Source organism: Squalius cephalus (genome assembly GCF_949319135.1).
Source record: "Squalius cephalus genome assembly, chromosome: 10".
NCBI lineage: Eukaryota > Metazoa > Chordata > Actinopteri > Cypriniformes > Leuciscidae > Squalius > Squalius cephalus.
In genome coordinates, this window is record NC_137131.1 from 35590346 (window position 1) to 35618277 (window position 27932).

At 36.3% G+C, this 27932-nt stretch overlaps 2 protein-coding genes across 4 annotated transcripts; one reads left to right on the top strand and one right to left on the bottom strand.

Annotated features, from left to right (window-relative positions):
• Nucleotides 1–16382, top strand: ical1 (islet cell autoantigen 1-like). 3 transcript variants are annotated; one of them, XM_079882620.1, is made up of 17 exons: nucleotides 7–74; nucleotides 978–1014; nucleotides 1351–1388; nucleotides 1476–1647; nucleotides 4804–4876; nucleotides 5170–5293; nucleotides 6341–6539; nucleotides 6634–6759; nucleotides 6849–6947; nucleotides 7020–7105; nucleotides 8031–8077; nucleotides 8162–8230; nucleotides 11089–11301; nucleotides 12439–12705; nucleotides 12841–12942; nucleotides 13032–13158; nucleotides 14973–16382. In XM_079882620.1, the coding sequence occupies exons 3-16, from the start codon at nucleotides 1375–1377 to the stop codon at nucleotides 13145–13147; spliced, it is 1707 nt and encodes a 568-aa protein (XP_079738746.1). In that variant the 5' UTR covers nucleotides 7–74; nucleotides 978–1014; nucleotides 1351–1374; the 3' UTR covers nucleotides 13148–13158; nucleotides 14973–16382. The 3 variants fall into 3 exon arrangements, with proteins under 3 accessions (XP_079738748.1, XP_079738746.1, XP_079738747.1); XM_079882622.1 differs by lacking the exon at nucleotides 11089–11301 and having other exon boundaries at nucleotides 1–74; nucleotides 14973–16265; XM_079882621.1 differs by lacking the exon at nucleotides 11089–11301 and having other exon boundaries at nucleotides 12436–12705; nucleotides 14973–16381.
• Nucleotides 16371–27424, bottom strand: fam117ba (family with sequence similarity 117 member Ba). The gene is made up of 8 exons (XM_079882623.1): nucleotides 27027–27424; nucleotides 25893–26045; nucleotides 24604–24687; nucleotides 24378–24488; nucleotides 22483–22626; nucleotides 21118–21343; nucleotides 20912–21032; nucleotides 16371–19250 (listed from the first exon to the last, which is right to left on the bottom strand). Exons 2-8 carry the CDS (start codon nucleotides 25911–25913, stop codon nucleotides 18962–18964), a joined length of 996 nt encoding a protein of 331 aa, XP_079738749.1. The 5' UTR covers nucleotides 25914–26045; nucleotides 27027–27424; the 3' UTR covers nucleotides 16371–18961.
• Nucleotides 27425–27932: the final 508 nt, after the last annotated feature.

The window sequence follows — 27932 nt, forward strand, 5'->3', positions numbered from 1 at the left end:
GCTCTCGCTGTTTCTCAGCTAACTGGAATGACGTGCGTGAACGTTCCCAGCGCTGCTCACGGCAACGTCAGCGGGTAAGGAAATGCGATGCCCTAATAACAATTCCTTAAATTATATACACTCATATATGACGAATGCAAACTGTAAAATATCACGACCCGTACAGTGTAAGTTTCGAACTGCCGACTGAAGTCTCCATGTCACATTCGTGCTAAAGTTAAGAGGGTTATTATAGGGAAACGCACCGCGAGCTCGATGACTCCTTATCTTGTTTGGGATCCGGTAGCTCTGCCTTTTTACAATATTTATTCGTTTATCTTCGCAAAGAATCCTGTATACGCTATGGACACATGGTTAAATATACGCATTAAAACAAAGTATCAGTTGTGTACAACAAAAGACGTGAAAAATACTAATGTGATAAAAGCGAGCAGGCGGCTTGCAACAACACTGTAACCAGACCCATCATGATGAGTTGGATGGGGAGGAAGGTGCGATCAGAACAGCGTCAGCTCATAAACACTACATTTCACATTACTACGTATTGTTTTGTGGGGGGGAAATACTGATTATGTTGTATTTATTTATAAAATTGTCAAAACAAACATTGATATTGCTTAAACTAGTCATGTGTTGAATGAATGTTAGGACAGTTGTTTGGTTCTTATTATAGTTTCTTTTGACTTGCATTAAACGTTTGCTTTTGCTTTTATTTGGAAGTTATATGTGTTATTGAATTTGGGAAATTATGACCGTGAGAGACATGGCAGTCATTGTGATGGCTAACAGCTGTTACCTCGAAAGAACAAAGACAGCTGTTTGCAAAGGGCAAATTTCTGAATTTCCTCAAAGCTCAGATTTATTCATTATTCATTCAAATTGTCCAGTGAGTCTTAATTTATAACATTGAAACAACTTAATAATTTGTTATTTTAATTGTTTAATATTTGACATTGATTTTCTCCCATTAATTTCAGTGTCAGTCTGCTGAATGCCACCGCTGATTTCTGAAAAGCAAGTACTAAAATGTCTTTTTGCAACATACTGCATTTGCATACATCATTTAAATGTTTAGGTCCGGTACGATTTTGTAATGTTTTTGTCTCTTATGCTCACCATAGCTGCATTTATTTGCTCAAAAATACAGTAAAATCAGTGATATTGTGAAATATTTTTTACAGTTTAAAATGGCTGTTTTCTATTTTAATATGTAATTTATTCCTGTGATCCAAGTTCTTGCTGAATAAACATATGAATTTCTTTAAAAAATCGTACCGACCCAAAACTTCTAAACAGTTCAGTTTGTCTGACTCAAAGCTGGATGATACAGTGTTTTTATCCCATTTGCAGATCTAAGCCACGCTCATTAAGAATATGGACAGCTATGGGTTTGTATCTTAATTTCATCCAATGAATGTTACCCCTCCTCTTCTTAGATTCTATATTTAAAAACATACGTCTGCACGTTCTTTCAGGTTCTCCAGTGATATGTTCAGTGGCAGAGCAGTTCTGGGGGAGGACAGCTCGGTCATGGCCCGCATGCAGAAGAAGTTCTGGAAGACCAAGCAGGTTCTGATCAAGGCCACCGGGAAGAAGGAAGATGAGCATGTGGTGGCATCTGACGCGGATCTTGATGCCAAATTAGCGGTATGAGCACCTTTTTAAATGTAGTAAAAATTACCTAACTAACTGACTCGGTCAGCAATAAGTGAAACTGTTGCGTCACTGGGCTGGGTTTTTCTTTCAATGGCTGTATGACTCATGCTTAATTTTAAAATTTGAAAGCAAATTATTTTTTTCATTGTGCGTGAATGGCTGAGTGACATGGAGGGAGGTTAATTGAGTACTGTCACATGATGACAGGGAAGAGCAGTGGAAACTAGTTCCATGTTTTCTTATAATATGTGACCCTGGACCGGTCAGTCATATGGGTCATTTTCTTGAATAAATAAGCTTTCCATTGATGTATGGTTTGTTAGGATAGGATAATATTTGGCCGAGATACAACTATTTGAAAATCTAAAATCTAAGGGTGCCAAAAAATCTAAACATTGAGAAAATCGCCTTTAAAGTTGTCCATTTATGTTCGCGATTATGCTGGATTCACTCACAAAAATAAATGTGCCTTAAAATCCTCATGATTTTTGGCATAAAAGAAAAATTGATAATTTTGACCCATACAATGTATTGTTGGCTATTGCCACAAATATACCCGTGCTACTTGTGACTGGTTTTGTGATCCAGGGTCACATATTACCAAGTGGCAGCATATATATTGAAAATAGCAGAGGGTCTAACACAGATCCTTGCTGCACTCCATCATTTACTGACGTTATCTTATATTTTCCCCTGTTTAAATAGACAAAATGGTAGCGGTCTGATAGGTACGATCTAAACCACCTTAATGCCTGTCCCTGAGGCCAGTGTAATTTTTAGTCGATCTAAGAGTATTTTGTGATCTATAGTGTCGAACGCAGTACTAAGATCAAGTAAAACTAGTACTGAGATACAGCCTTGGTCAGAAGCTAGTCAAAGTGAGTCATTTGTAAAGTTTCTGTGCTATGGTGGGGCCTGAATCCAGACTGAAATTTTTCATACAAATCATTTTTTTGCAAGGAGCACAATTGAGCAGACATAAATGGAAGATTTGAAATGGGTCTGTAATTTGCTAATTCATTTGGATCTAATTGTGGTTTCTTAATGAGAGGCTTAAAAACTGCCATCTTGTACAGTTTTGGGACATGAGATAAAGACGAGTTAATAATATTGAGAAGAGGCTCTTCTGCTACAGGTAACAACTCTTTCAGTAGTTTAGTGGGTATTGGGTCGAATATTGCATCTAAACCAACATGTTGTTGGTTTAGATGCAATGATAAGTTTATTTAGCTCTTCCTGTCCTATAGTTGTAAAGCACTGCAATTGTTCATGAGGGGCGATAAAACCCAGAGTGATACCCATTTATTTACTTAATTGTATCAGAGAAAGTAAAAAAAAAATTTTTTTTTTTTGTGTGTGTGTGCAATTTCTTACTGCTTAAAAAACTCACTATAGTGTTTCAGTCTTTAACTATATGGCCCTAGAATAGAATATTGTGAAATAACAGATAAAACATACAGGGAGCATATTGTAATGCATTACTTTTAAAAGTAACTTTCCCCAACACTGCTGATTAATAGTTAGCTTTTATAAAATAAAGTAGCTCTCTGATTACTTTTAATCAAGACCTAATAAAAATCCGTAGACCACTCACAGTTTAAGGAAGTGTGTGCGTGTGTTTGTTTATGTGTGCTTGTCTTATCTTGCCCTGCCTCGGGCTGTTACTCTTAAGCATATCCTGGTTTACTGGTCATTAGATGGTTTTGTGGCTGTGCCAGTGTGCGAGAGAGCAGCAGAGAGGCCACCATAAGCCCCCCGGCTGCTTGCTTAATGAACAGGTGTATCCATGTTCTTTCTACTTTAAACCACAGCTGCCATTATGTCCAAAAGAATAGTCTTTTATCCTGTTTACTCTCAAAGCTCTATTTCCTCTTAACTTTAAAACAATGCATCATCCTTATGGTGCGAAATGGCAGGATTTTACATAGGAAACTTCAATAACAGTGTTTGTTTAGGAGAGCCTGTTGTACAACCATGATTCCTGAGGGTGTTCTGTTTGTCAGACCTGAGCTCAAGAGTTAAACAGTAACCTGAATGCAGACCTCACCTGCAGGGGTCACAGCTACATCAGCACACGTAGACCTTAGCTTGGGTAGATGCCGTATTTAATTTGATGCACGTGAAAATATTGCACTAATACAGAGATGACCCCACTAATAGACCAATAATTTTGGTCACTTTCCTGGAAGAGAATAAAATATGGGGTTTACTCTGAATAATATCAATTTATGCTAAATTACCGCCTACACTACCTTTCAAAAGTTTGGGGTCGGTAAATGTTTTCAATGTTTTTGAAAGACGTTTCTTATACTCAACAAGGCTGCTTTATTTAATAAAAAAATGATAAATTAAAGAAATAAAATATTGTGGAATAATTTTGATATATTTTCAAATCTAAAAAGCTGATTTTTTATGTATCATTACTCCAGTCTTCAGTGTCACATGATTCTTCTTCAGAAATCATTCTAATATGCTGATTTGGTGCTCAAGTAACATTGTTGAAAACAGTTGTGTTGCTTAATATTTTTGTGAAAACTGAAATAAAAAAATTAGTAGAATGCTCGAAAGAAGAGAATTTCATTCTTTGATTTCGTTTCATTTATTTGAAATAGAAATCTTTCGGTAAAATATCTTTGCTGTAACTTTTGATCAATTTAATGCATCTTTGCTGAGTAAAAGTATTATTTCTTTTAAAAAAAGAAACAGTCCAATATATTCATCCCTCTATTAACTGTTGGAAATGAGTCCTATTTCTGTGTTTGACTCCTCAAAGCTCTTGAAACCCTCTCTCGATCAAAGGCAGCTCAACCGTGAGTCATTTGTGTAGTTTCTGTGGATTTCTTCTTTCAGGTAGGGCACAAGTATACACATTTTCCTGCTCACTCAGACTATCAGGGACATAACATCCTTTGTTGCCATGACAGCAAGACTGGAAAGGCAATTCTTTTGTGTTCTAATGTGTTGTCTAGGTTTTTTGAGATGTTATTGTGGGTGACCAAATGTTCTGTCTGCGTATAGAAATTCTGAAGAGAATGAAAGGCTCAGAGATTTTACGGTGTGCAGCAACAAACTCATAATTTGTAACATTTGGTATAAAAAACTTTTAAAATGCATTTGTTAATGATAATGTGTGTCTGTTTCCTTCAGTTTTTCCGTTCAGTCCAGAACACTTGCACAGAACTCCTGAAAGTGATCGAGAAATACCAGCAAAGAATCACACGTGAGTGAGGAACATGATCTTCCACCCTCTTTGTGTGCACAGACACTAAGAGTCTTGTTCAGCTTGTTTTGAAAGCCATTGCATGCAGTGGCATACATTTTCTCAGTATTCATGTGTACTGTTACTGTTGAGTCAAAGGGCAATTATAAGCTAAACTCTTTGAATGTGTTTTTGTGGTTCTAGTAATTGATAGCATTTAACATGTCCAATCAAGCCATATATTGTTACTAATACTGTTAGTTATTGTTGTTGTAATAACCCAGTTTTTGCCCCCTGTGACCTCCTCTCTTCAGATCTCTCTCAAGAGGAGAATGAGCTTGGATTGTTCCTGCGCTTCCAGGCAGAGCATGATAAAACAAAAGCAGGCAATATGATGGACGCCACCAGTAAAGCCCTTTGCTGCTCCGCCAAGCAAAGGTAGGCACAAATATGAACAAATTAGGGCTTAAAATAATTAATTGGGCTCTATTTCATGATATTTTGGTAGTTATTATGTTCATACATCATGATTTAATAGATCAGATAGGGAAAGGGCCATGATGGTTGACTAATGAACTAGCCATCCAACAACTTGTCATCAAACAGGGAAATCTGAAACCAGCCTTATTAGACAATCGATCAGGCAACCCACCCATTTGATATTGAAAATACGTAGTTTCTCTTAATTAATTTAGCTGTTTGAAATATATGAATGAACACAAATAAGTCTACAAATAACAACAACAACAGCTATTATTATTTTGATCAATTCAATGCATCCTTGCTGAATAAAAGTATTTCATTCCCCCACAAAACTGTGTATTATATACATGTATATAGTTCTGTTTAAAAAATTCTATTTCAAATACATGCTGTTCTTAAAACCTCTATTCATCAAATAATTCTGAAATGAATCAGTCTCCACAAAAATATTAAGCTGCTCAACTGTTTTCAACACTGATAATAATGATAATAGGAAATATTTATTGAGCACCAAATCAGCACATTAGAATGATTTCTGAAGGATCATGTGACACTGAAGGCCGGAGTAATGTCTGCTAAAATTCAGCTTGTATATTAAGAAAATAGTAAATGGTATTGATCTTGAGAAATTTTATTACAATTTAAAATAACAATTTTCTAATTTAATATGTTTTACTGTATCAAATAAATACAGCATTGGTGAGTATAAGAATGTGAGTATAATTAATACAAATTAATTTATTAAATTGGATATTAATCCCAACATTAAACTAGTGATACATTTCAGTTTCATTTTTAATTCATTATATAATTAAGTTACTTTGGCAGCCCTGGAAAGAACATTTCTATATTCTACAAACTAAAGACATAAAGACACAAATGAGTAAACCCACAGTCTTGAATGTAACTTTTCTCTATCCTTGCATGCCACATCTACTTTACACTCATCTGTAATCATTGATCAAGCCATTTACCTGTCCTCTTGTCCTCTGTCATGCCCAGGTTGGCTCTGTGTACCCCTCTCCATCGATTTGAACAGGAAGTTGAGACATTCCGGAGGAGAGCCATCGCCGACACCCTGCTGACAGTAAGCCGGATGGAGAAAGCCCGGACCGAGTATCGCGGAGCTCTGCTCTGGATGAAGGATGTCTCACAGGAACTAGACCCAGATACTTACAAACAACTGGAGAAATTTCGCAAGGTCAGACCCCGCAAAGCGAGTGTGGGAGGGATTGCATCTATATACTGAATGTGGAGGTTGAAATATTCTGCTATCTGTGTGTGTTTGTGAACAGGTTCAGGCCCAGGTAAGAGGAACAAAAGTGCATTTCGATAAGCTGAAGAATGATGTTTGTCAGAAAGTGGACATGCTGGGAGCCAGTCGTTGCAACATGCTTTCACATTCATTATGCACTTACCAGGTAATACTTATTTACTTCCACCCGTTTTTTCTAGTTCCCGTTCACTTTTTATATTGTGAATTTATTCGTCTTGAATTGTTTTTCCGTAGACAACGCTTCTACACTACTGGGAGAAGACTGCACATGTGATGTCTGGCATCCATGAGGCCTTCAAAGGATATGTACCCTACCAGTTCACAACCCTCAAAGTGGGTGTCCATGCACAAATGTCAGAAAATAAACTGTTGTGATGTGTTTTAAACCCTCATGTCTCATCACAGGAACTGAGGGACCCACTGGACCAGATTGCCTCTGCACATTCAGCAGAGGACAGCAAAGACGAGGACCAGAAGACATATTCAGACAAGTGAGAACTCCATTTTGAAGCGTTTTTGTTCATTAACCAACCATTTTGCTGATTTACAGCTTGTTCTTTATTAGGGCTGTCACTAACGATTATTTTGATAATAGAGTAATCGGTTTATTATTTTGACGATTAATCGAGTATTCTGGTTTTTAAATGGTTTTAATACATCGTGCAGCCTTAGAAAACGGTTTAATAATGCACGTCATGGATTCTCATCCATGAAACGCACCATTTCTATTAATTTGCTGGTTACTCGACAAGGGTAAATTGCAATCAAGGATTTTTTTAAATCGAGTATTTGAATTTAATCAAGGAATCATGACAGTCCTATTCTTTACATTATATTGTGCAGTATACATCACATGGTCAGTGAATCTCACACAGACACATCTAGCAGTCCCAGTTTTCTTTTTCATCAACGAAACATGTCTTCCCCTTGACGGCACCTCGCTTGGCTCTCATTGTCAGATCTCTCATTCACTCTCTTTCCTCATTCCCTGCAACCCTCCGCTCCCTCAGATTGGTTCTCTGCAGGCGAGAGGCCTCTTTAAAGGCTCTGGTTACTGATCTGTGAGTGGAACATTGTAGTTCTATTAGAAAGCCCTGCTGCCTTTGTGAACAGGCAACCCTGCTTAAAGTTCCTCTGTCATTTCCTGTTTTGGCAGTAGCAGATGATGTGCCATCTGTGTTAGACATGCTGTAGTATGATTTTGTTACAACTGTTTTTAGACCAACACCGCTTCCTAGAAATATCACTGACTCACTTTTATTTGTCAATTTTAAGGTGTTTTGTAATTCTTATCTGATACTGTGCATGTCATAGTAATGTGAATCATCTCTTCCCATCTTAGAAATTACACATCCATTTAGTCATGCATCAGTGTGTCTATCAATTTAATTTGGTGTTTGTATGTTTATGTTTCAGTCTTGTTTCACTTGAAGATGAACAGCTGGGTGAATCATCCGAAACTGGTATGTTCAGCTTTTAAAGCACATTCTGGGAAAACACTCAAAGGCTCATGCTTCTTAGATGCTCTTTCTTTTTATCTTTACCAGTTTCTACTCGTGCAGTAGATGGACAGAGTAGAGGGTCTGACAGTTCTTTGTGTGCCAGTCTGGACTCTGGTAAGTTGTGTGTGTGTGTGTGTGTGTTTGTTTGCGGACTAGGCTTTGCACGATAACTCATTGTTAAGAAATGACTAGTCATCCAGAAGAGTAGTCAATTATCATACTAAATGGCAAGTGCTGTTTTAGTAATTTTGGACAGTAATTTAATTTACTTATAATTTCTTATTCAAGTCCTTACAGTAGCACGCAAGAATGTAATGCAATGGAAACAGTCTGTATCTAATATCACCCAGAGTTGTTGTTTGGACATGCGCAGATGGGAATGAATGTTCAGTTATGGCAGATTCTGATTAATATTGGCATATGCCTGCTGTCTTATTTGGATTTCTAGAAACCGGAATACTTTTTAATTTGCTTAATGCATATGGTGATATTCTGATTTATATCGAAGTATTCTTGCAGATGTAAATAGTCACTTTTTTCCTCATGTATCATACTTATGTACAGGACTACATGTGTCCTGTGAATCTGATGTGTGTGAGAAACGAATGCTTCCATATCTTCATTATCCAATTCATACTGCTTGCTAGGGATGGGTCAACAATATCGTTTTTTTGGCTGGAAATAATGTTGTTACTCTGCTAATTTTAGATAACATTAAAATTTCACAATTATACAATACTAGCCTAACTAATATAAGTAAAAAGTTATGGAAGCTTACAGAAAACAGGTAACCAGTCAGTAATAAAATAAGAACAAAGAAACTAATTGCAAGCAATAGGACAAATAAAAACAAAAGAACAAAGATGAAACAAATGAAATAAACAGTGCATTTTTGTTTTTCAGAAGTTACAGAAGTACAAAATACTACTAAATTGAATGAATAACTCAAATGTAAAATAAAACACTGCCCAGTCTACACTGTTAATTAAATATACAATGATTCTTATTAAAGCTACACTGTGTGATTTTTACCCCCATCTAGCGGTGAAATTGTATATGACTACCCAGTGAATATTAGTTTCTGTTCCTCTCAATTCCGAGGGCGTTTTAACTCCTACGGTGGCCGTATTATTCCAAGATTAACATGGCTTCCAGTTATCGACTTCGTCCATGACAATAATAAACAATACGTCTAAAATGAATAAAACTACAGGACAGATGTCAGGAGGTAAACGTCACCCTTGGAATCGGCTATCCCAGCATAATCAGATTAGGCTAACGTTACAATGTGTACAAAGTAAAAGCAATTAAAAATAACTAAAATTTACAGTGTTCTTTTTTTTTATATAGCTTAAAAAAATGCGCCTTTAAAACTTTTCATCACCTGTGATCCGTCGCAGCACAGATTTATGTTACAAGGTAAACAATACTTTTTCACCATTGACGCGAGGATGAAGTTATACTAGAGGTCGTTCTGGCGTTATGCACAACCATACAATGGTTAGACAAGCAACTATAAAACTTCGAATTTACACAAATGAATTACAACAGGCTGAATTACCTGTCGAGAAGAAAGCAGGCAACCTCGGCGTCCGTTTTAAAATCTTTTCTCCTCATGAGCTCTTTCCATCTGGGAAAAGTTACTCCAATATTGACTATGGTCTTGCTGATTTGTCTGTCGCGTTGACGTTTTAATTCTCTCTTTCAAATGTGAGTACGCACGCACGCACGCACACACACACACTATCTTTCAAATCTGCCGGCACTCGCGAGCTCGCGAGTAATCTCCCCCTCGCATTCGTCACGGTGTCACTGAGTGAAAAACGCAAAAGGCGAAGCTTGAATTTACAGGTATGTCCCTCTTTGGCTAATGTAGTTTCAAGATGGAGGGGCAACATGGCGAACGGCATTCGAACCCCTCACCCGTATGTACTTTCAATGGCAGATTATAAACTTAAGAGAATACTTTATTACTTGAAAGAAGTAAATATACATTAATGAGCACATATATTTTTGAAAGAACGAAGTGTTTTTTGCTAAGAATCAACTAAAAAAGTTACACAGTGTAGCTTTAAAGCTATAAAAGTTTTTCAGTTAAGTGCAGTGAGTGATTTTTTCACTCTTCTTGTTATATGATAAACAGTAATGACACAAACGGCAGCAGGTATATTGGGCTGCTGTCACTTTAAAACCTAATGCACAGATCAAATATACTGACCCACATCTGATTTCTTTCCCAACTTTTTACATTCACTTAAGACATAAATGACTGTGTTACATGAATACTTACCAACACAGGCATTTTGACAACTCTGTGACAGCTTTTTGTGTGTATGCATGGAAAAATGGCTGGCAGAACAGCATGCTTGTACCAAATTGAATATTCTTTTGCATATCATTGATCTTGAACGGATTAAAATCGCTTTAAAAAATATCAAGACTAAAAATATCAAGCATGACAAATGCAACACTGCAACGTCTTGTGAGTGTAACTGTGACAGCGACAATAATAAAAAATTTCTACCAGTTGTCACATTTTTGCCAGTTTATCCAATTAATCACTAATATCGGTTTATCACCCATGCCTGCTATTTGCATTGTCATACACCAAAAAACACACTGTTCAAGTGATGGATATATATATAAAGCACATTCCTTTTATTTTCTTTAATGCCATAACATGACAGTAGTACTGGCAGTACTTCCCATTGAAACCACACACACACCGTAAAATATACTGTATATTTCAGTTTGTTGGCACTTTATATTGTTATATTGTCAGACCACCCAGCCCTAACTGTCGCAATGAAGAAGCAGCAACTGAAGTCATATGATCCATGACTAGTTGGCATCAAATATTGGTAGAACTAATTAATTTTGTGTCTAGTCGGTGCAACGTCTAGTGTGTTTAGCAACTTTTATTTACAGTATGTCTGTTTGTATCTCTCATGTTCACCTCCGCTCCTGTACAGCGGCCTTGAATGAACAGTTAGGCCCCATTGGTGGATCTAGCACAGATGACGACCTTCTGTTAATGACCCCTGAGCCTGGCTCAGTCCATTCTCTTACTCCAACCTTGACCCCGACCATACACCCATCTATGACACCTGCTATTCAGTGGGACATAGGCACCTCATATGAGGAAAAGCAAGATGCGTTACACAGCAGCTTACAACCTGAAATAGGTATAAATGCCTGACTGGGCATCTCTTCAATGCCAAGGACTCCCTTATGGCCTGTTCTAACTCTCTAAAATCAACCTCCTTCGAAAGTGCTTTAACACCCTGATCTATAAGTCTTAGGTTCTATAAGAAATATTCATAAACTTTTCATGCTTATGGCTCTTTCAGATTCTCTTCTGAACGGTAAACACTCTTCTGGGGTTTCTGACCCTGTCTCCATTAACACAACAGTGCTCTTTCTTTTCTTGTAAAAGCATTTCTAAAAACTACTTTCTTCAAGGTGCTTTATTGTTTCCATTCTTTTTGTGGTCTGTGTGATTTCATTGCACTCTTTGAGGATTCTAGGATTGCTTTTTCATATTTAACTTAAATTTACTTTTGCTTTTTGTTGCTGATGAACTAATCTTTCTGTTTCTTGAAGCTTTCCTTAAGCTTCTTATCTTTTTTCAGTATTTTATATATATATATATATATATATATATATATATATATATATATGTATATGTATATGTGTGTGTGTGTGTTTAGAAAACAAGACTATCTTATGTCCTCAAGTAAATGTTTCTTGATTTAACCCTGTAAAGCCTGACCTTTGAAATAATAATCAGAAAAATATATTTTTGAAATGGAGCAGTTTATTGAACCTTTATACATAATATAATATATTTAATAATAGTTTGCATACATGTTTTTTTGTTACCTACCATATTTGATACACAAGGCCTTTATGGGTCATACAGTTTTATATAGGAGAATATGGAGCTCATATGCAATAAGAAAAAAGAAAAAGAAAAAAACACCTCAGTTTAATTCAGAGGCCCAAACCTAGCAAAAAATATGCAGTTTGGTGCAGTTGTTAATATTTATATGGCCAAAAGAAAGATTAAATTCTGAGAGCTTGTAATGTAAATCAATAAGATAACAGTATCTTATTTAGATCTTTATTACAGTATAGCAGACTATCCTGTCTATTATAGAGGCCCTATTGTGTATTGTTTGTGTATCAGAAATGATACAGTAGGCTTTATAGGGTTAAGAATGTTGAGATTTTTGTGCTGGAAAACAAGACAAAAGTGCTGAGAAAGCAATTCCGTTTTTACAAAGTTTAAAAGCCTCGTTATCTTCTTTTTATTGGAGTAGGCAGAGATCTTCTGTCTGAGGCTTTCCAGTCTGTCGAAGGGAAAGAAGAGGAGGGAGAGCGAGGTGAACTGGCATTCCTGCAGGATCTGCTGAGTCCTGGGGCTACAGGTGGCGCTAGTGAGTTCAGTAAAGCGTGGCAGGATGCTTTCGGCTGTTTTGAGGCCCCTCCTGCTCCTGTTGCTGCCGCCACACTGCAAGCAGAAACGGCAGACACACACGCTGGCTTCCTGCCATCACATCTCCTGGACCATAGCCTCAGCACCACAGGTTTGACAAATCATTTAGTTTACCCTCTAGTGGCTGGAGGAATGAACAGCTTATTCTTGTTGTGCTACTAGAATGCAGTGCTGTCAGTGTGATGTCATGCTGATCACTCATATTCATTCTCTTTCTGTTATTCAGGATGGGCGACTCCACCTATGTTTCAAGCCCCACCCCTCCAACCACCTTCTAGTGGAGGACAATCTCAGCCTACACAGAACACTCCAAACTCTTCTGCCAGTGGTGAGAGTTTTATGACATGTCAAGAACTATAGATGGACACTGACAATCTTTACTGTTTCTGTAGTGATTCATCTCTCTGTGTCTTTTAGCACCCAAAGGAAGCTCCAGGGACATGTCTGCCTGGTTTAACCTCTTTGCAGATCTTGACCCTCTGTCCAACCCAGACGCTATTGGACGCAGTGATCAGGAGTTTCTCAGTGCCTGAGTTGTGTTGGTGTGAGTGTGTATATTTATCATTGACAAACAGGTTCCAGGTTTATAGAAACGTTCTCTCTCTATTCATGTTAGTTTTGGTGTAGTTATCTAAAACTAGATGATAAAGTTTTTGTTAATTGAAATACATATGAAATATGATATAATTATTAGATGAAAAACATAAAGTACATTATAGAATTATTATTATTATTATTTTTTGCCTTGGCAACTTACTGAAATAAATACATTTAAGAACTAAAATTAAAGAAAACTATTACTGAAATAAAAAGCTAAAAATAAATAAAAAAAAAAATTTTTTTTTTTAAATGACAAAAGAACATAACAAAATTACTAAAACTTAAAAATAAAAGTGAATTCAAAATATGAATAAGTACTATAATAGTATATGATTAATACTAAAATAACATTGGGTTTGAAAACACTTATGATTTTCAAAAAAGTTTAAGACTCTAAAAATGTCATGCGGTGCAACCATTAAGAAAGAAATAATGGATATATTTTCCTTAAACCTTGAATATATGCGAGTAGACATCTTAAGTAAAATGTTATTTTTTTGCAATTATCATGAATTATCAATTAATTAATATTATGTTTGAACTCATCTTGCCTTGTAATAAAAAGGTCAAATGATCTGATATTTTAAGAGACTTACCCTAACACACTGAGGGTCTTCATGTTTTTTGTTTTTTTTTTGGCTGCAACTACAAGACTTTGATTTGACAGACACATTTTTTTGAGTATTTTTTTTTTGTTATATTTTTTTTAAATGCGGGTTTTCTTGTTTTTCTTCGTTATGATATCAGAACAATTAAATTACCTTGACATTTTAAATTAGTTAAAACAAACCAACAGAAAAAAGTCATTGGGTCTCATTCATGAACCACAAATTTTTGTGTAAATCGTGTGTAAAGTGGTTCTGGCGTAGATTTTCGGATTCATTAAAATGTTCGTATTTTCCGTTAGTTGGTATGAAAGAAATCTACATGTGCTCCCAGCCACGCGTGAATAGTGCGTTTAACGTCCGAACGTTTTGCTCATTAATAAGGCTGCATTTTAATTCACCTTAATCGGGTACATATTTACACAGCATTTTGATACGCCACTATGTACGCTTGAAAATAAAATGAACTTCTGATAATAAAACTTCAATTTCTGCATTTGAGAAATTTCTATTTTTCATTTGCTTTTGAGAAGACATGTTGAAATCCTTCCTTTGGTGTCATAATAATATGATGCCCATATATAGTTGTCAGTCGGATTTAATGGTCGGGATTTATGGTAATTGAGAATGAGCGTGGCGTTCCATTTACGACTGATTGGAATTCATTAACACACACACATTTCACTATCACATCTGACGTTTACGAAGTATTTGTGAATCAGGAGAAGAGTTTTCGGGAAGGTCTCTTTACGCGCAAATCACTCACATATTTACTCGTATATTTACGAATGTTTCATGAATGAGACCCAATGTGTGTATAATTTGGGTAAAACTTTATTTTGATGGTCCTTTTTGAACATTCTGTTGACTATAAGTAACTTTGCAAGTACGTGTTAACTTATTCTAACCCTAACCCTACCAGTCTAATACTCTACTAACACTCCAATGCAAGTTAGTCGACATGTTGGTGCAACGTTACTTATAGTCAACAGAATTTGTTAAAGGGACCATCAAAAAAATTGTGAACCATGATTTGTATTTTTAATGTAGTTTGAATATTAAATCTTTTTTATGTGTCAATTCATACGCCGCTCGAGGGGAGATTGTGCATGTCATAATGCTGATCTCATTCCAAGCATTCTTTGTCCTTTAGAATGGTGGAAAGAAGTGCATATCCCAAGCCTTTATTTGGAGCTGGAACACTACCTCTCCTGAAACGATTCAACCTGAGCCAAGGAAGCATCAAGAAATCTGAATCCATATTCCACACTGGAAGATTTCCGAGTTATGGGAATGTCTCTTTCCTCCTTTCTTTCATTGTGTGTGTGTGAATTTACTGTATGTACATTAGGACACTGAAGGGTAAAATGAAGACTTCATTGCTATATCACTAAAACGTTGTTACAATATGAAGTGCACATGTTTAAAGGGACAAGAAAGTCAGGATTTGCCCAGCTCTTATGTGGAGGGCAGGTTTGTATAGGACCAAAAAACCTAAATAAGTGTGTGTATACTAAATATCTGTTTGCTTTGTACAATAGAGGAGTTTTTAATGTCCAGAAACAGGGTTACAGATTTAAAACATCTATTAAAGACTGTATTTTTAATCAAGACAGATACCCAAAGTCTGTGAAGTTACGCATCAATCACGAAAAAAAAATATTTTTGAAGTCACATTCACTGGATTAGTTTAACCCTAAATGATAAAATAAATGAAATTATTTATTAAAACAATTTAAAAAAAAGTGTTACTCTAAACTACATATGCAAGTGGTGTGCTGTGCCAGTAGTGTGGTAAGAATGACAAGGTCACATTTCAGTGGAACTAATAATAGGTGATGCAATGCATTCTTGTTTTCAGTGACAAATGCTGAAACACTCACTCAGAGAAATAACTTCTCCCAAATGTTCTTCACATTCACACTGAGATGAAAAACTCTGGAATGTTTGTTTGTGAACGTTTTTTTAAATGTGTTTTTAGTTTGTATGTCACCTTTAGCACAGAATTACGTAACTATCCTACTCCAAAAAGCATACACATTTAATTTTATCCCAGATTACCATATTTGGACTCACCAGAAGTGAGTTTACCTGAAACTATTACCAGTCTGTTTTATTTGCGTTAAAGAAAACAAGTGAATTCTTGCACTAAACTGTCTCCGAGTGCAATCTCGGGTATTTCTGGAAAGTATGTTGTATGTTTTAAGCATAGACTTGTTTGTTGATCTGAATAGTTTGTGTAGGTGGAGAATCTGAACATTTCTCACAGGATATCACTCCATATGTACTGGAGCACATGTTTCTGTTTTGAGTGCAGTTTAACATTTTGAAGTGTCACTTTCTGATGTGAGAAATTGTGTTTGGAACTATATGTTGAGACATGTTGACATGTTTACTTTGAAGGGAAAAGAATGTACACCATTCACAGCTGCTTTCATCTGTTTATTTTATGCAACTTTGCCTTTTGTTTCAGTTAAAAATAATGTACTTGTACAATTTCATTGATGGAAACTGGAATGGGAGATCTTGCATCTGAGAGCAAATAAATTTGAGTAGAATTGTTTCAGATGTTTTTCTCTAATTTTTTTATCTTTCATGTTGCCAAAAAAATGTTTTTTTTTTTTTGTGTGTTAAAGGTACACTATTAAAAAAAAACTTTTTTAGAATGAGTGAGTCAAAAAGAATGAGTCAACACATCAGTGATGGTTCTTTCAAAACATGTTTTTTGACTCACGCTGATTTACTATGGTAAGCCTATTATAAGTGTTTATATTTTAAACCTATCGGGACGGTTTTCGCGGGAAATCGCATTCCAATGTCGCTTGCCCGCGCAGGTCTGTCATATCTGTAAATAGCGAAAAGTTACTCTGGCTACTTTTCTTGTCACAACGAAGTAAGGCTGAAAAGGAGCACGCTAAATTTTGTAGGCCTACCTTCGGGGATCGAATACATTTTTATTTTTATTTAATGCCGAACAGATGAGTCTCCTGCAAAAAGAGAACAGAGCCTAGACTCAACATTGGCTTCGGAGTCGGAGATGGCGAGAACTGAGGGGTTTGAAATGTTGAAAACATTTTTATTATTCAACAGGTGAGTAAGGTATTTTATTAAACAGATAATTTGCCAAATGTAGCTCTATAACAGAGTTAATTGTAATTTTTGTTTGTAATTGTAAATTGTAAGAGTTAATTTTCATTGCGGTTGTTGTAGCTGTGCTGTTTGTTTTTTTAAGGAAGTACCATGTCATAGCCAGAGCCCGTCTATGGACATTCTCTGGTATAGCCACAGTCAGCTAGTCAGCTAGAGGTCCTGTCCAAATAAACTGGTTATATCTATTAAGTCTAGTAGTGAATGTTTTATGAGCAGTAGGAGGATAGCCAAATTCATCTGCACAAACAAAACAGTGCATGGAGTTTCTTTTTTTAAAACCAATAGAGGGCCAAACGTTAGTGTACCTTTAACAAACCAGAGTTACAACGATCTTGAAGTTTATTCACAGAAGAAAAGAATCTGGTAATAACTAAAACAAATGGAACAACAGGCACCTGTCTAATTTACACACTTCCCTATTTCAATTCAGTATTAAGGCAATTACATACATACATTACATTTTGTTCAGGATTGCCTGTAGTCTTTCATCAACTTTTTTTTGGAAGAAAGGAAGCTTTACTGTATGAATAATGGAATATTTCACAGTATAAAGTTGCTACAGTTCAAATCAGTACATTTTCAGATCACTATTAGCTAAAGCCATGCCTTTCTTTGAAATTGTTTGCATCTCTTTTCTCTTGCTGTTTCATGACAAGTCTTTCATATCCAGTGCAATCCATTTTCCTTCACTGTATTGAAATTACAGTAATGACACCTTTCAGTTGAACTAATGTTTAAATTTAACAATAATACTGTCCTGTCCATTTGATCGATGTCTCCTCCACCTAATGCGTGTTCAGGCTGTTGTTCATGTACCAACAAAACTTCCTCTCACCAGCTAATAACATTAAGCACATACAGGTTTACGTATATGGGGAAGGGCTCTATACATTTAAGGGGCAGAGACGAATGTAGGGTCAGACGATGATAGAAAAAGGACTGTAAGCAAACGGGGTCCTATGGACAGGTGGTGGGAGTCAGGCACATTTTTTAGTCCTCCTCAAATCTGCTACAACATTTCTGGTTGTTTCTCCAGCACTATTCAAACTGCATGTAAACTATAAGCAAGCAAAACTGTGACCTAAAACCTACATTTCCTCAGTAAATCAAATCACTTACTACATTTACACTACAGGTCAAACGTTAGGAGTAATTCATATATTTGAATGTTTTTGAAAGACGTCTTATGCATTTATTTGATAAAAACAGCAAAAATGGCAATATTACAAGTGAACAGTATTCTATATTATTTTAGCCTTTATTTATTCCTATGATGGCAAAGACTTTCTTTTTTTTTAACTTATCCCACACTTTTGAATGGTAGTGTGTTACAATTTCCACAAAACTATTAAGCAGAACTGTTTTCAACATCGATAATAATAAGTATGTTTCTTGAGCACCAAATCAGCATATTCTGAAGGATCATGTGACACTGAAACCTGGAGTAATGATGCTGAAAATTCAGCATTGGCATCACAGTAATAAATTACATTTTAAAATGTATTCAAATAGAAAATAGTTCTTTTAAATTGTAATAATATTTCTGTTTTTACTGTACTTTTAATCAAATAAATGCAGCATAAGAGATCAAATAAATCCAGCATGAGACCATTCAAAAACATTAAAAATGATTCCAGACTCTTGTGTAGGTTAAAGGATGCAGCTATACATAAGAAAATTCAAAGGCTTCATGGTAAAATGCAATAAATCATTGAGAAAGTAAAAAGAAGTGCAATGCTAAAAATGCTTCATCTATGTACACCATATTGAAAACCTTCTTTTGATCCTCCATTTGACATATAATACCATTACCCTTATATAACAACAACAACAAAAAAAACCTCTTGTTCAAGTTTCAAACTGATATCTCTCGAAGTTGTTCAGAACATGTTCTTAAATAAAATCTTAACAAAGCTCTGACTCTATCAGACAATACAGGAGTGTGGAAAAATGACATCTCTGTTCATCAGCTGAGGTTCCTTCGTTTCCGTTTTAACCCTCTGGCTCCTCAAGGTGTCGTGGGAGACATGGTGACTGACGTCCACGGGACAGGACGGAACCCATGGAGGGGGACAAGCTCCTAACCCCAACTCCACCCAGAGGCACCAAGGAGGGCGAGATACTACGGTATCCCACCCCGCTACGGAAGTTCAGCTCCTGGGTGGGTAGCAAAGGCTTTAAGATGCTCACCAGACAGAAAGCAGATCCGCTTTTGGGAATGAAGTTCACCTTGTTTCTGTCTGGGCAGAGATATGGAGGAATATCTTGGAGAGGCCTTGGCCTGAAACAGAAGATGCAAAAGTAGGTCATGGCTGATTTGTGGAAATGTATATTTCATACTGATAAGAAGTTAAACCCCTCACTATGAAAACATTACTACAAAACAACCAAGTCTTGCCAAGTCATAGGGCCGACCTCAATGGCCTGGAACTTCTTGATTTTATCCAACAATTAAAGGTGCAGTCAGTGATTTCTGAGAAACACTGTTGAAAGTGGATCACACCGAGCACTACAACACACTTGTAGCCAATCAGAAGTTGGGGGTGTGTCCACTTATGAGGGAGAGAGAGTGAGCAAGAGGGAGATTTGAAGAAAGACTGTAGAAAGAGAGATGGCTGAGAGACATTACAAAAGAGAAAAGGTCCAAGGAAAATCAATAGAAAAAGAAGGGTTATGATCAGGCAAAAGCTTTAGTACCCGCGATTTTATTAGAAAAGCCTTCCAGCGCTAGAGAGACAGAAGCGGGAAGGTCTAAAATGGACGCAGAGGTTGCGTAGTTTCTGCTCCATACGTGAGTAACATTGGTTTAGCCATGTTTCACAGAACCCAGATATGCTGTTGTTGTAATAGTAACAGTAAGTTAAGTTAACAGTAAGTAACAGTAAGGTACTATAGTAACAGGACCGTTTTGAGTGTCATTGTTCGTCTGGAGCTGGTGTGATGCTGGCGACTAATAACCAACTCTTGTATATACTCTTGTGTACTAAATGGTCATTTTTTGTTCTTCCTTGTCGTTCGTTCGTCATTTTCGCATTATTTTCCGCAAAGTGTTTTTTTTTGTTGCTTCGCTTCTGCTATGATAAAGAGACATCCACTCTTGCATTGTGTTTGTGCATTTTGGGGTGGGGTAATGAAGGGAGGGGTGTGTTTGTTTGGGTTGATTTCAAATATAAACAATGTTTCTCAGAAATCGCTTACTGCACCTTTAAAATCATGCAATGAGTTATTTTTCATTATAACAACTGATAAAAAATGAAATGTTCCATAAAATTGTAAAACACAGGAATCAATAGTTTGAGGCTTTCTAATAATAAATAGAACTACTTCCATTAAATTGTTTTATGTCCGCTTTACACAAGTAATGCTTTGGTAAACCATAATTATGACATAAAAAAAAAATCTTAATTATGACATAAATAATGAAATAAAAAGTCAACTATGAAATAAAAAGTATGTCATAATACTTTTTTTTGTAAATTTTTACCTTTTTATAATTTTGATTTACCAAAGCATGATATTTTTTTCACAGGGCTTCCATAATTTTAATAATCACGATTAAACAAAGATTTGTCTTTAATTTATGGGATCAATGACTGCAAACATTTGATTACAAACTAGATAGTCTCTAATAATTGACTTAAATTGAATTAATTTAGGCTAAATCTACAACCCTGTTACCTAATTTTATAAATTATAATTTATTTCTAATTACTATTTATTTGATTCATTTACTAAATATTTTTTTGTTTTTTATTTTATTTTTGAAAAATAGAAAAACAGATTTTAAAACTGTATTCAGACAAATTTTTGGTTATTGCATTTAAAATTTAAATAAAACAGCTCATAGTATTTTTCTGAAAATAAAGCACCATCCTTACGTAACTGACTGTTCAATATCTTACACAAACAGACAGACAAAATGTCTACAGAACAGTAACTCACTGGTTTTCTTCAAAAGCTTTAATTTTCTCACAGCCCTCCGGAGGCTCACGTTTGAACATATAGCTATTGTTGGGCTTTGGAGATGAAGCATATTTGGGCAGAGGAGACCAAGGTCCCAGGTCTAAGACAGGAAAAAGGAATGTTTAGAAATCAAATAGTTAGATTTTAGCTTATTGTGTGATGATGATGATGCATGTGCTTCTCACCTCTTTCTTTGCTCTCATTGAGCGTGTCATCGAGTGGGCTGTTTCCGACCGTGTCGTTGAGGATGCTGAGGTACGAGGGTGAGACTGAGTCAGCTCGGCTGCTGCTGTTGCTACGGTTACTGCCAAGCCCACCGTTCGAGGGCGTCTGTGTGTCAATGCTGCGTGTGCTGCTGCTGCGCTGGGGGAGGGGAGGGGGCGCGCGGTGCCCATCAGGAACATCCTGTGGCTAAAACACACATTTGCTTAAGTAAGTAGGATGTGCAGGGTAAAAGCAATTTCTACTAATTGGATTCCACCAAACATATCATTAGTATTGATTGTGCCCTGATAAGCCATGTTACAGCCCCTATAGCACAAAATAGGGCTGAACGATATTGGAAAGAATTGAAAATGCAATCTTTTTTTGTCTGCTATGTATTGCGCTATAAAAAAAAAACAGGAATTTTCAACAGATGACTTGAATAGCTACTGTATATTTGGAAAGAATGAACCATTCTAGAGTAGGTGGGGTAATTTTGTTGAGGTTCGTCTGCATAGAATTTAAAATAATTAGAAAAAAGTGGAAAAATGACTTTACTCTGAAGACTTTTTTTAATCGCAAAGTTCTTTAGAAAAAGCTTCAGTGTAATAAAAAATATTTTTAAATAAAGATTTTTGGAGTACATTTGACAAATTTCAGTCTACATCAAAATTTCACTTTTAATTCAGTCTGTTACTTGTCGTTTCTTTGTAACTGTTTGTGAAATTTACTAGCATTTCTGAGAGAAAATTGTTTAAAAGGTAAATCATACACTAAATATTTTCTAAAAAAAATTCAATTATTATTAAAAAAACTCATCTTTTCACTTGAATTTCCATAGAGCACATTCTCAGTTTTTTACCTATTCAATATGACTGTAAAATAATTATTATGATAATTATTATTAAATACAAATATTAAACAAAATAAGAAATATATTGTAATAACCATTGTACTGTAAAATAAAAAATGAGTAATTTTACTTTACTGTAAAATTATAACTCCAATATTTACATATTAATTGCTTCATTTTTCAAATGGCAAGCCATCAAGCTTTTATTTTATGTACTGTAGATCACTCCTGATATCAGTGTCTCAGAACAGCTTGATTCACAGTAAATTAGCCAAGCTATTCAGAGATGCTTAAACGCTGTATCCTGAACTACACGTGTTTAAATGCTGCGCTTTGCTCTGAAACCGGTAGTGCATACATATTTATTTCATTAAATGCACTATTTGACAATCACACTTATAGTTATATCGCAACATGCAGCTCTACCACAAAAAATAAGTCAAAACCAATCTTGCACAACATAATACAGGCAGTATTATTGAGATGCACTCACTATTATGATCTCATCTCGTTCCACAGTGTCCCGTATGATGATGCGTTCAATCTCCTGGTTGAGCCCCTCTATGCTGTTCCGAAATCTTGGAGGTGTGGACTTAGAGATGGGGATGGGAATCAGGATGGTTTTAGGCATCTGAGACTGAGGAAAAAAAGAGAGGAAAAAAGGTCCAACACTTCTTTAGAAATGCGTGTATGGGTCTAAGTATGTCTCAAGTACACAAACATTCCCCTGTAGGGGAAACCAGCCTTCTGTGTAATCCTGTTAGAACGACTCCCACACACAGTGAGCCCACACATACACAATCTCTGCAGTCTCTCCACTGCCAAAAATCAAACATTCTGCCAGACTAAGCTCCATCATTATACACAAACCACTGACTACAGAGAACATTACCATTGAGAGCCCATTACTGCTCAGCTTGAGGGCACTTCTTTTGAGTATGGTGTGATGTAAGCGCTCTTTCCCAATCTTTTCTTCATGCTCTCATGATCTTCTCTGTTTATGGTTTTGGATAGCCAAACTTTTTCTTTCCTTTCCTTTCCTTTCCTTTCCTTTCTTTTCCTTTCCTTTCCTTTCCTTTCCTTTCCTTTCCTTTCTTTTCCTTTCCCATTTCTCAGAAATGAGTCCTCTTGGTTTTTGAGATGTATTGACACAATCTCTCCTGTCCTTAAAACACTAAAGATGTTGAGAGGAATATTCCAGGTTCAGTACAAGTTCAATCAATGGAATTTGTGGCATAATTTGTGGCATTAATTACCACAAAAATCAATTTGCACGTCCTCTTCCTTTTCTTTAAAAAGAAAGCCAAAGTCTACAATGGAACTGAAGGCAGGCAATCTGTAAACATTAAAATACTCGCTGTTTCAATAGTTTGGTCTTAAGACATAAACAATATGCATGCTAACCTGATTTTTAGTGTGAAATATTGCTCTCCTTTTCTTTTCTTTACAAGCTGTTGTATTAAATTTTACAACATCATTGCCAACTACATACATTAATGCCTAAAAACGTCCAACTCCAAAATGACTTTTACAATTTACAATTTTACAATTACAATAGAACAATTAATTGAAGGCCACATTAGTGAAATTTTCACCTGTCCACTGTGAGTCATTTTCAGACAAAGCAGCATTCTGTTGTCATCGCTACAAATTTGCATTACTTCAACCTGATGCGAAATCTGTGTGGAGAAATGTTTCTTAAGATTTCCATTTCCAGATCCCTATTCAAACTGGATTTCTTCCGCAAAATTTGGCCGAGCAACGGTTAATGTGACCGCACCTTTTATATATTCCAAAAATTCTACATTCACATACATTTTAAGTGCCTCACTGTGCCCTAACCCTAACCTCGAAAAATTATACTTGTGGTAATCAACATTTTCTAGCCACAAATGCTGTTGACTGAGCTTACCCTGTACTAAACCTGGAATATTCCTTCAAGTGAACAAATAAACCCAGTGCCCTCTACTCAGGGGGCTCATTTCCATGCTAGGTTGCTGTATTCTGCTGAGGTGTCAAGTATAATTAATTAAACAAGAGTGTTTTAAAAATGCACACACATAGAAACACAATGTGTTGACTTATAGGTCCAAAGGCTGTCCTGATGACGGCAGGCTGTGAGAGAAGACTTTGTAATCTACACTAAAACAAGCCACGGTCCTTTGGGACAATCCTGTCCCCCAGTCTCCAAGGGGCCAGAGAAGCCTCAAAAATGGGACAAATATGCAGGAAAGTGGGGCGCAATTAAATTCTCCAGATGTTTGGCCTACTTCAATTCTGCAGCGTGTTCTAGCTCAGGTTATGGTGGCACTCTTACTGACATCCAAGAGCACCCTGTTATTCACACACAAGCACAAATGGTGGCTGCTGGGATGCGATGATGCCCACCTGTGACTGGATGATAGCATGGTTGCCATTAAAGGGGGACTTGCGGTCTTTGTCCCGGCGATGGCGGCTGCTGCGTTTGCTACGCTGGAGCTGTTGTCGCAATTTTGCGATCTAAAAGAAGTCAAAATGGGGATGATGAATAGCATAGTACAGGAAAAAACTAATAAAGGAGAAGGTTAAGGCACACTAGATCAGCACATGTTATAATGGCTCTAGAATGTCTCACCTCTTTCAGCTGGTCAGTGCTGCCGCAAGAAGCCGACCGCTTATGAGAGCCTCTCCTCCGCTCATCTACCCAGGCCCTAGGGGTCTGACAAGGAAAAACGAGAGCGAATGAGTGAAGAACAGAGACTGGACTGAACAATTCAAGAATCGACTGGTTCATTCATGAAACGGCTTACTGGAGGGAAAGATTATTCAGTCTGTTCCTCACAGAAAGCTATTGTATGACTTCAAGAACCTTTGATTCAAGGGCTTCATTTTTTTTAACGCTTAACAGCCATAAAGCCATTATAAACTATCATTGTGAATTTTTAATTTTGTTTTTGTAGGACCTTGTTTACACCTGGTATTAAGATTTTTGGTCGATCAGATCACTAGACGAGGGAAACATACTGTATATCCATTTACACCTGGTGTTTTAATCCGTCTCTTTTGTCCACTTTCAACCACTTCTGTCTTGATTTCTTCTGATTGAAACAGGGCCTAGGTGAACTAACTCTTTAATGTATGAATACTAAGAAAAAATCTAGAACAAGCTATTAGTCCTTTTTTCACCCTATAAAACATTAGCAAGCAGAAAACTATACCAATTATACTATATGTAAAAATATATATATAATATAAATTTTAACTGGTATATTATATGCCTTAAAGGAATAGTTCACTTAAAATGAAAATTCTGTCATCATTTACTCACCCTCAAGTAGTTTCAAACCTGTATTAATGTATTTCTTCTGCTGAACACAAAAGAAAATATTTTGAAGAATGTCAGTAACCAAACAGTTGATGGACCCCATTGACTTTCATAGTAGGAAAAAAAAAAATACTATGGAAGTCAGTGGGATCCATCAACTGTCTGGTTACCGACATTCTTCAAAATATCTTTCTTTGCGTTCAGCAGAAGAAAGAAAACAAATTGAAACAACTTTAGGGTGAGTAAATGAAGACAGAATTAAAAATTTTAAGTGAACTATTCCTTTAACTAGTAAAACCTAAATTAGCCATATTAATCTATATTGTGAATTCTACACAATTATACTTCTATATAGTATATTTAAATTACACTATCTATAAATGATTCATTTTATTTGTTGATTGTAAATTGGCTTCCCAGGTAACTTTAAAACTGGATATTTGTTATAAACAAAATGATCCCTTATTTAACACACACTATGTGAGTGTTTTTATATATTTGGTTATAATATAAATATAATTTTCTCTATGGTATAATTTTGTCCATTTAAAGTATGCATGTTATGTAAGGATAGCATATAAACAGCATAAATGTCTCACCTGAGTGGCCTTGTCCCTCATTTAGAGGGTGTGGTGGGCGGAGCTCCCGTGCCGCTGCCAGTTCCTTGATAGGCCAGAACTTACAGGTGAGCTCAAGGGAAAAGAATCCCTCAATGTTTCAGCTCGAGGAAGGGCTTTCGCAATGATGAGTGACTAATGTAAAAAGAGAGGAAAAGTAGGATCATAGACGCTCAATAGTTTTAAAAGTTGGATTGCATTTTTTAAATCTTTTAGTTTTGATTCATCCACAGCAAAACTGCTGACCCAGCATGTCCCCTCCTCTCTTGCTGTAAAATAATCATTATCTCTCGGCCTCTATCCATAATCTCTTAATCCATGTGTGGCCTCTGTCCCCCATTTATTTTCTACATTCTCCCCACTCTTTTTTATTCTTTACTACACCATCTTTTTTATGTCTGTTCATTGCATGTAAAAACAAACAAAAACAGAATTACTGAGGTCACTATGAAATTCAATCCACATGAAGATGGATTTTTATGCATTAATGTAACAACCTACAGTTAGCTGAAGGCTGATTGATTGTAATGGTTGTTGTTTGAAATGTAGTGTTGTTTACCGACATAGTGTCCCCCTTGAGCCTATTTTCAGCCATGGTGTTTGCCATGGCAACCAATCTAGATAAGGTGTGATGTTAATGCAATGCACTCTGCCAGATTAAATGCATTGATGAAATAAAATCATTAAATAAATGGTGATTCGTGACAAAAAAAATAATTAATAACAATAGCACTCATTGTATAAAATAGCGTAAAATATGCTGCATCAATGAAACTGATAATTGTAAGCAGAGGTAAAAAATTTAAAAGCGCAAAATTCTAAATATGCATTTTATAATTGCAGATTTGCAGATGGATGGAATGATTGCAACAGAAGACCAGTCGCATCATCAGTGTGAAATCTGCAGCACCGCACCCCGCGCGCAGGAATAACGAAAACAAGACGACGAACCGCATGATAAAGCCATATAGATTACACTGCTCACATTATTCATAATCTACAACCATTGCAGGCATTCACTCAATATGCATGCAAAAACAATATCCATGATGGAACAATAGTAGCCTATGGACTGCATTGATAAATAAGCGCATGGTGTTTCATACGGGTACGCACCTTTGACTGATGAAAGAATGACTGCACACAGCGCGTTCATGGTCCTTTGCGTTAAAAAGAAAACACAACTGTGTGTTATGGATCCAACGTTTGTAAGGTCGTTGAAAAACAGGTTGGTTGTTGGTGGTGGAGGGCGGCCGGTGTTGCTGGGTCAGAGAAACAGAAGGAGGATGTGCAGAGGAGGCGTTGCTATGGGCGTTGCTGTGCTGCTGGTGGTCGATGGGCTAGAGCTGTGCAGTATTATCGAAGTGAGTGAATGTATGAGTGGGTCCTAAACAGCTGAAAAATAAAATACTATTTTTTTTTTTGCGGTTGCAGACATGTCTTTTGGGGAGGGGCGGCAAGGGTCTCCCTCAGAGGACAGCTGGCGTTGAGGTGCGCGCTCCCTCAGCCTCAGTGGTTCCGTCCCGTGCGCGCGCACACCAGACGACGTTACTGTTGCTGAGGCGCGTGGTGCTGTTTTTCCTCCATCCTGCTGATGTGCTGGTCCACGACCAGAGATGGCCGCTATAACGCTATGCAAATATCAAAAGTAACAGATACAATACACCGTGTAGCCTGTATAATGTATACATCACATGTATGTATTTATTTATAATTAAATTTGTTTTGTTTTTAATTGATACTCATCAGTGTTACACATCTACACCATTGCCCACATGTTAGGTCAGGAAATAGGCTACAATTATTCTTTGTAAAAATGTGAAATCATGCACAGATGAGCAAAATAAATTTAAATGTTTATATCTATATAAATATTTAAACATTTTGAATTCTATAGGCCTAAAAGAGAACAGTAAATACAATATATGTATGTAGCTATATATATATCCTATAATATACTAGATATTTTACGTTATAATATTGACGATATATAGCCTAATTTATACGATGGGCTTATATAAA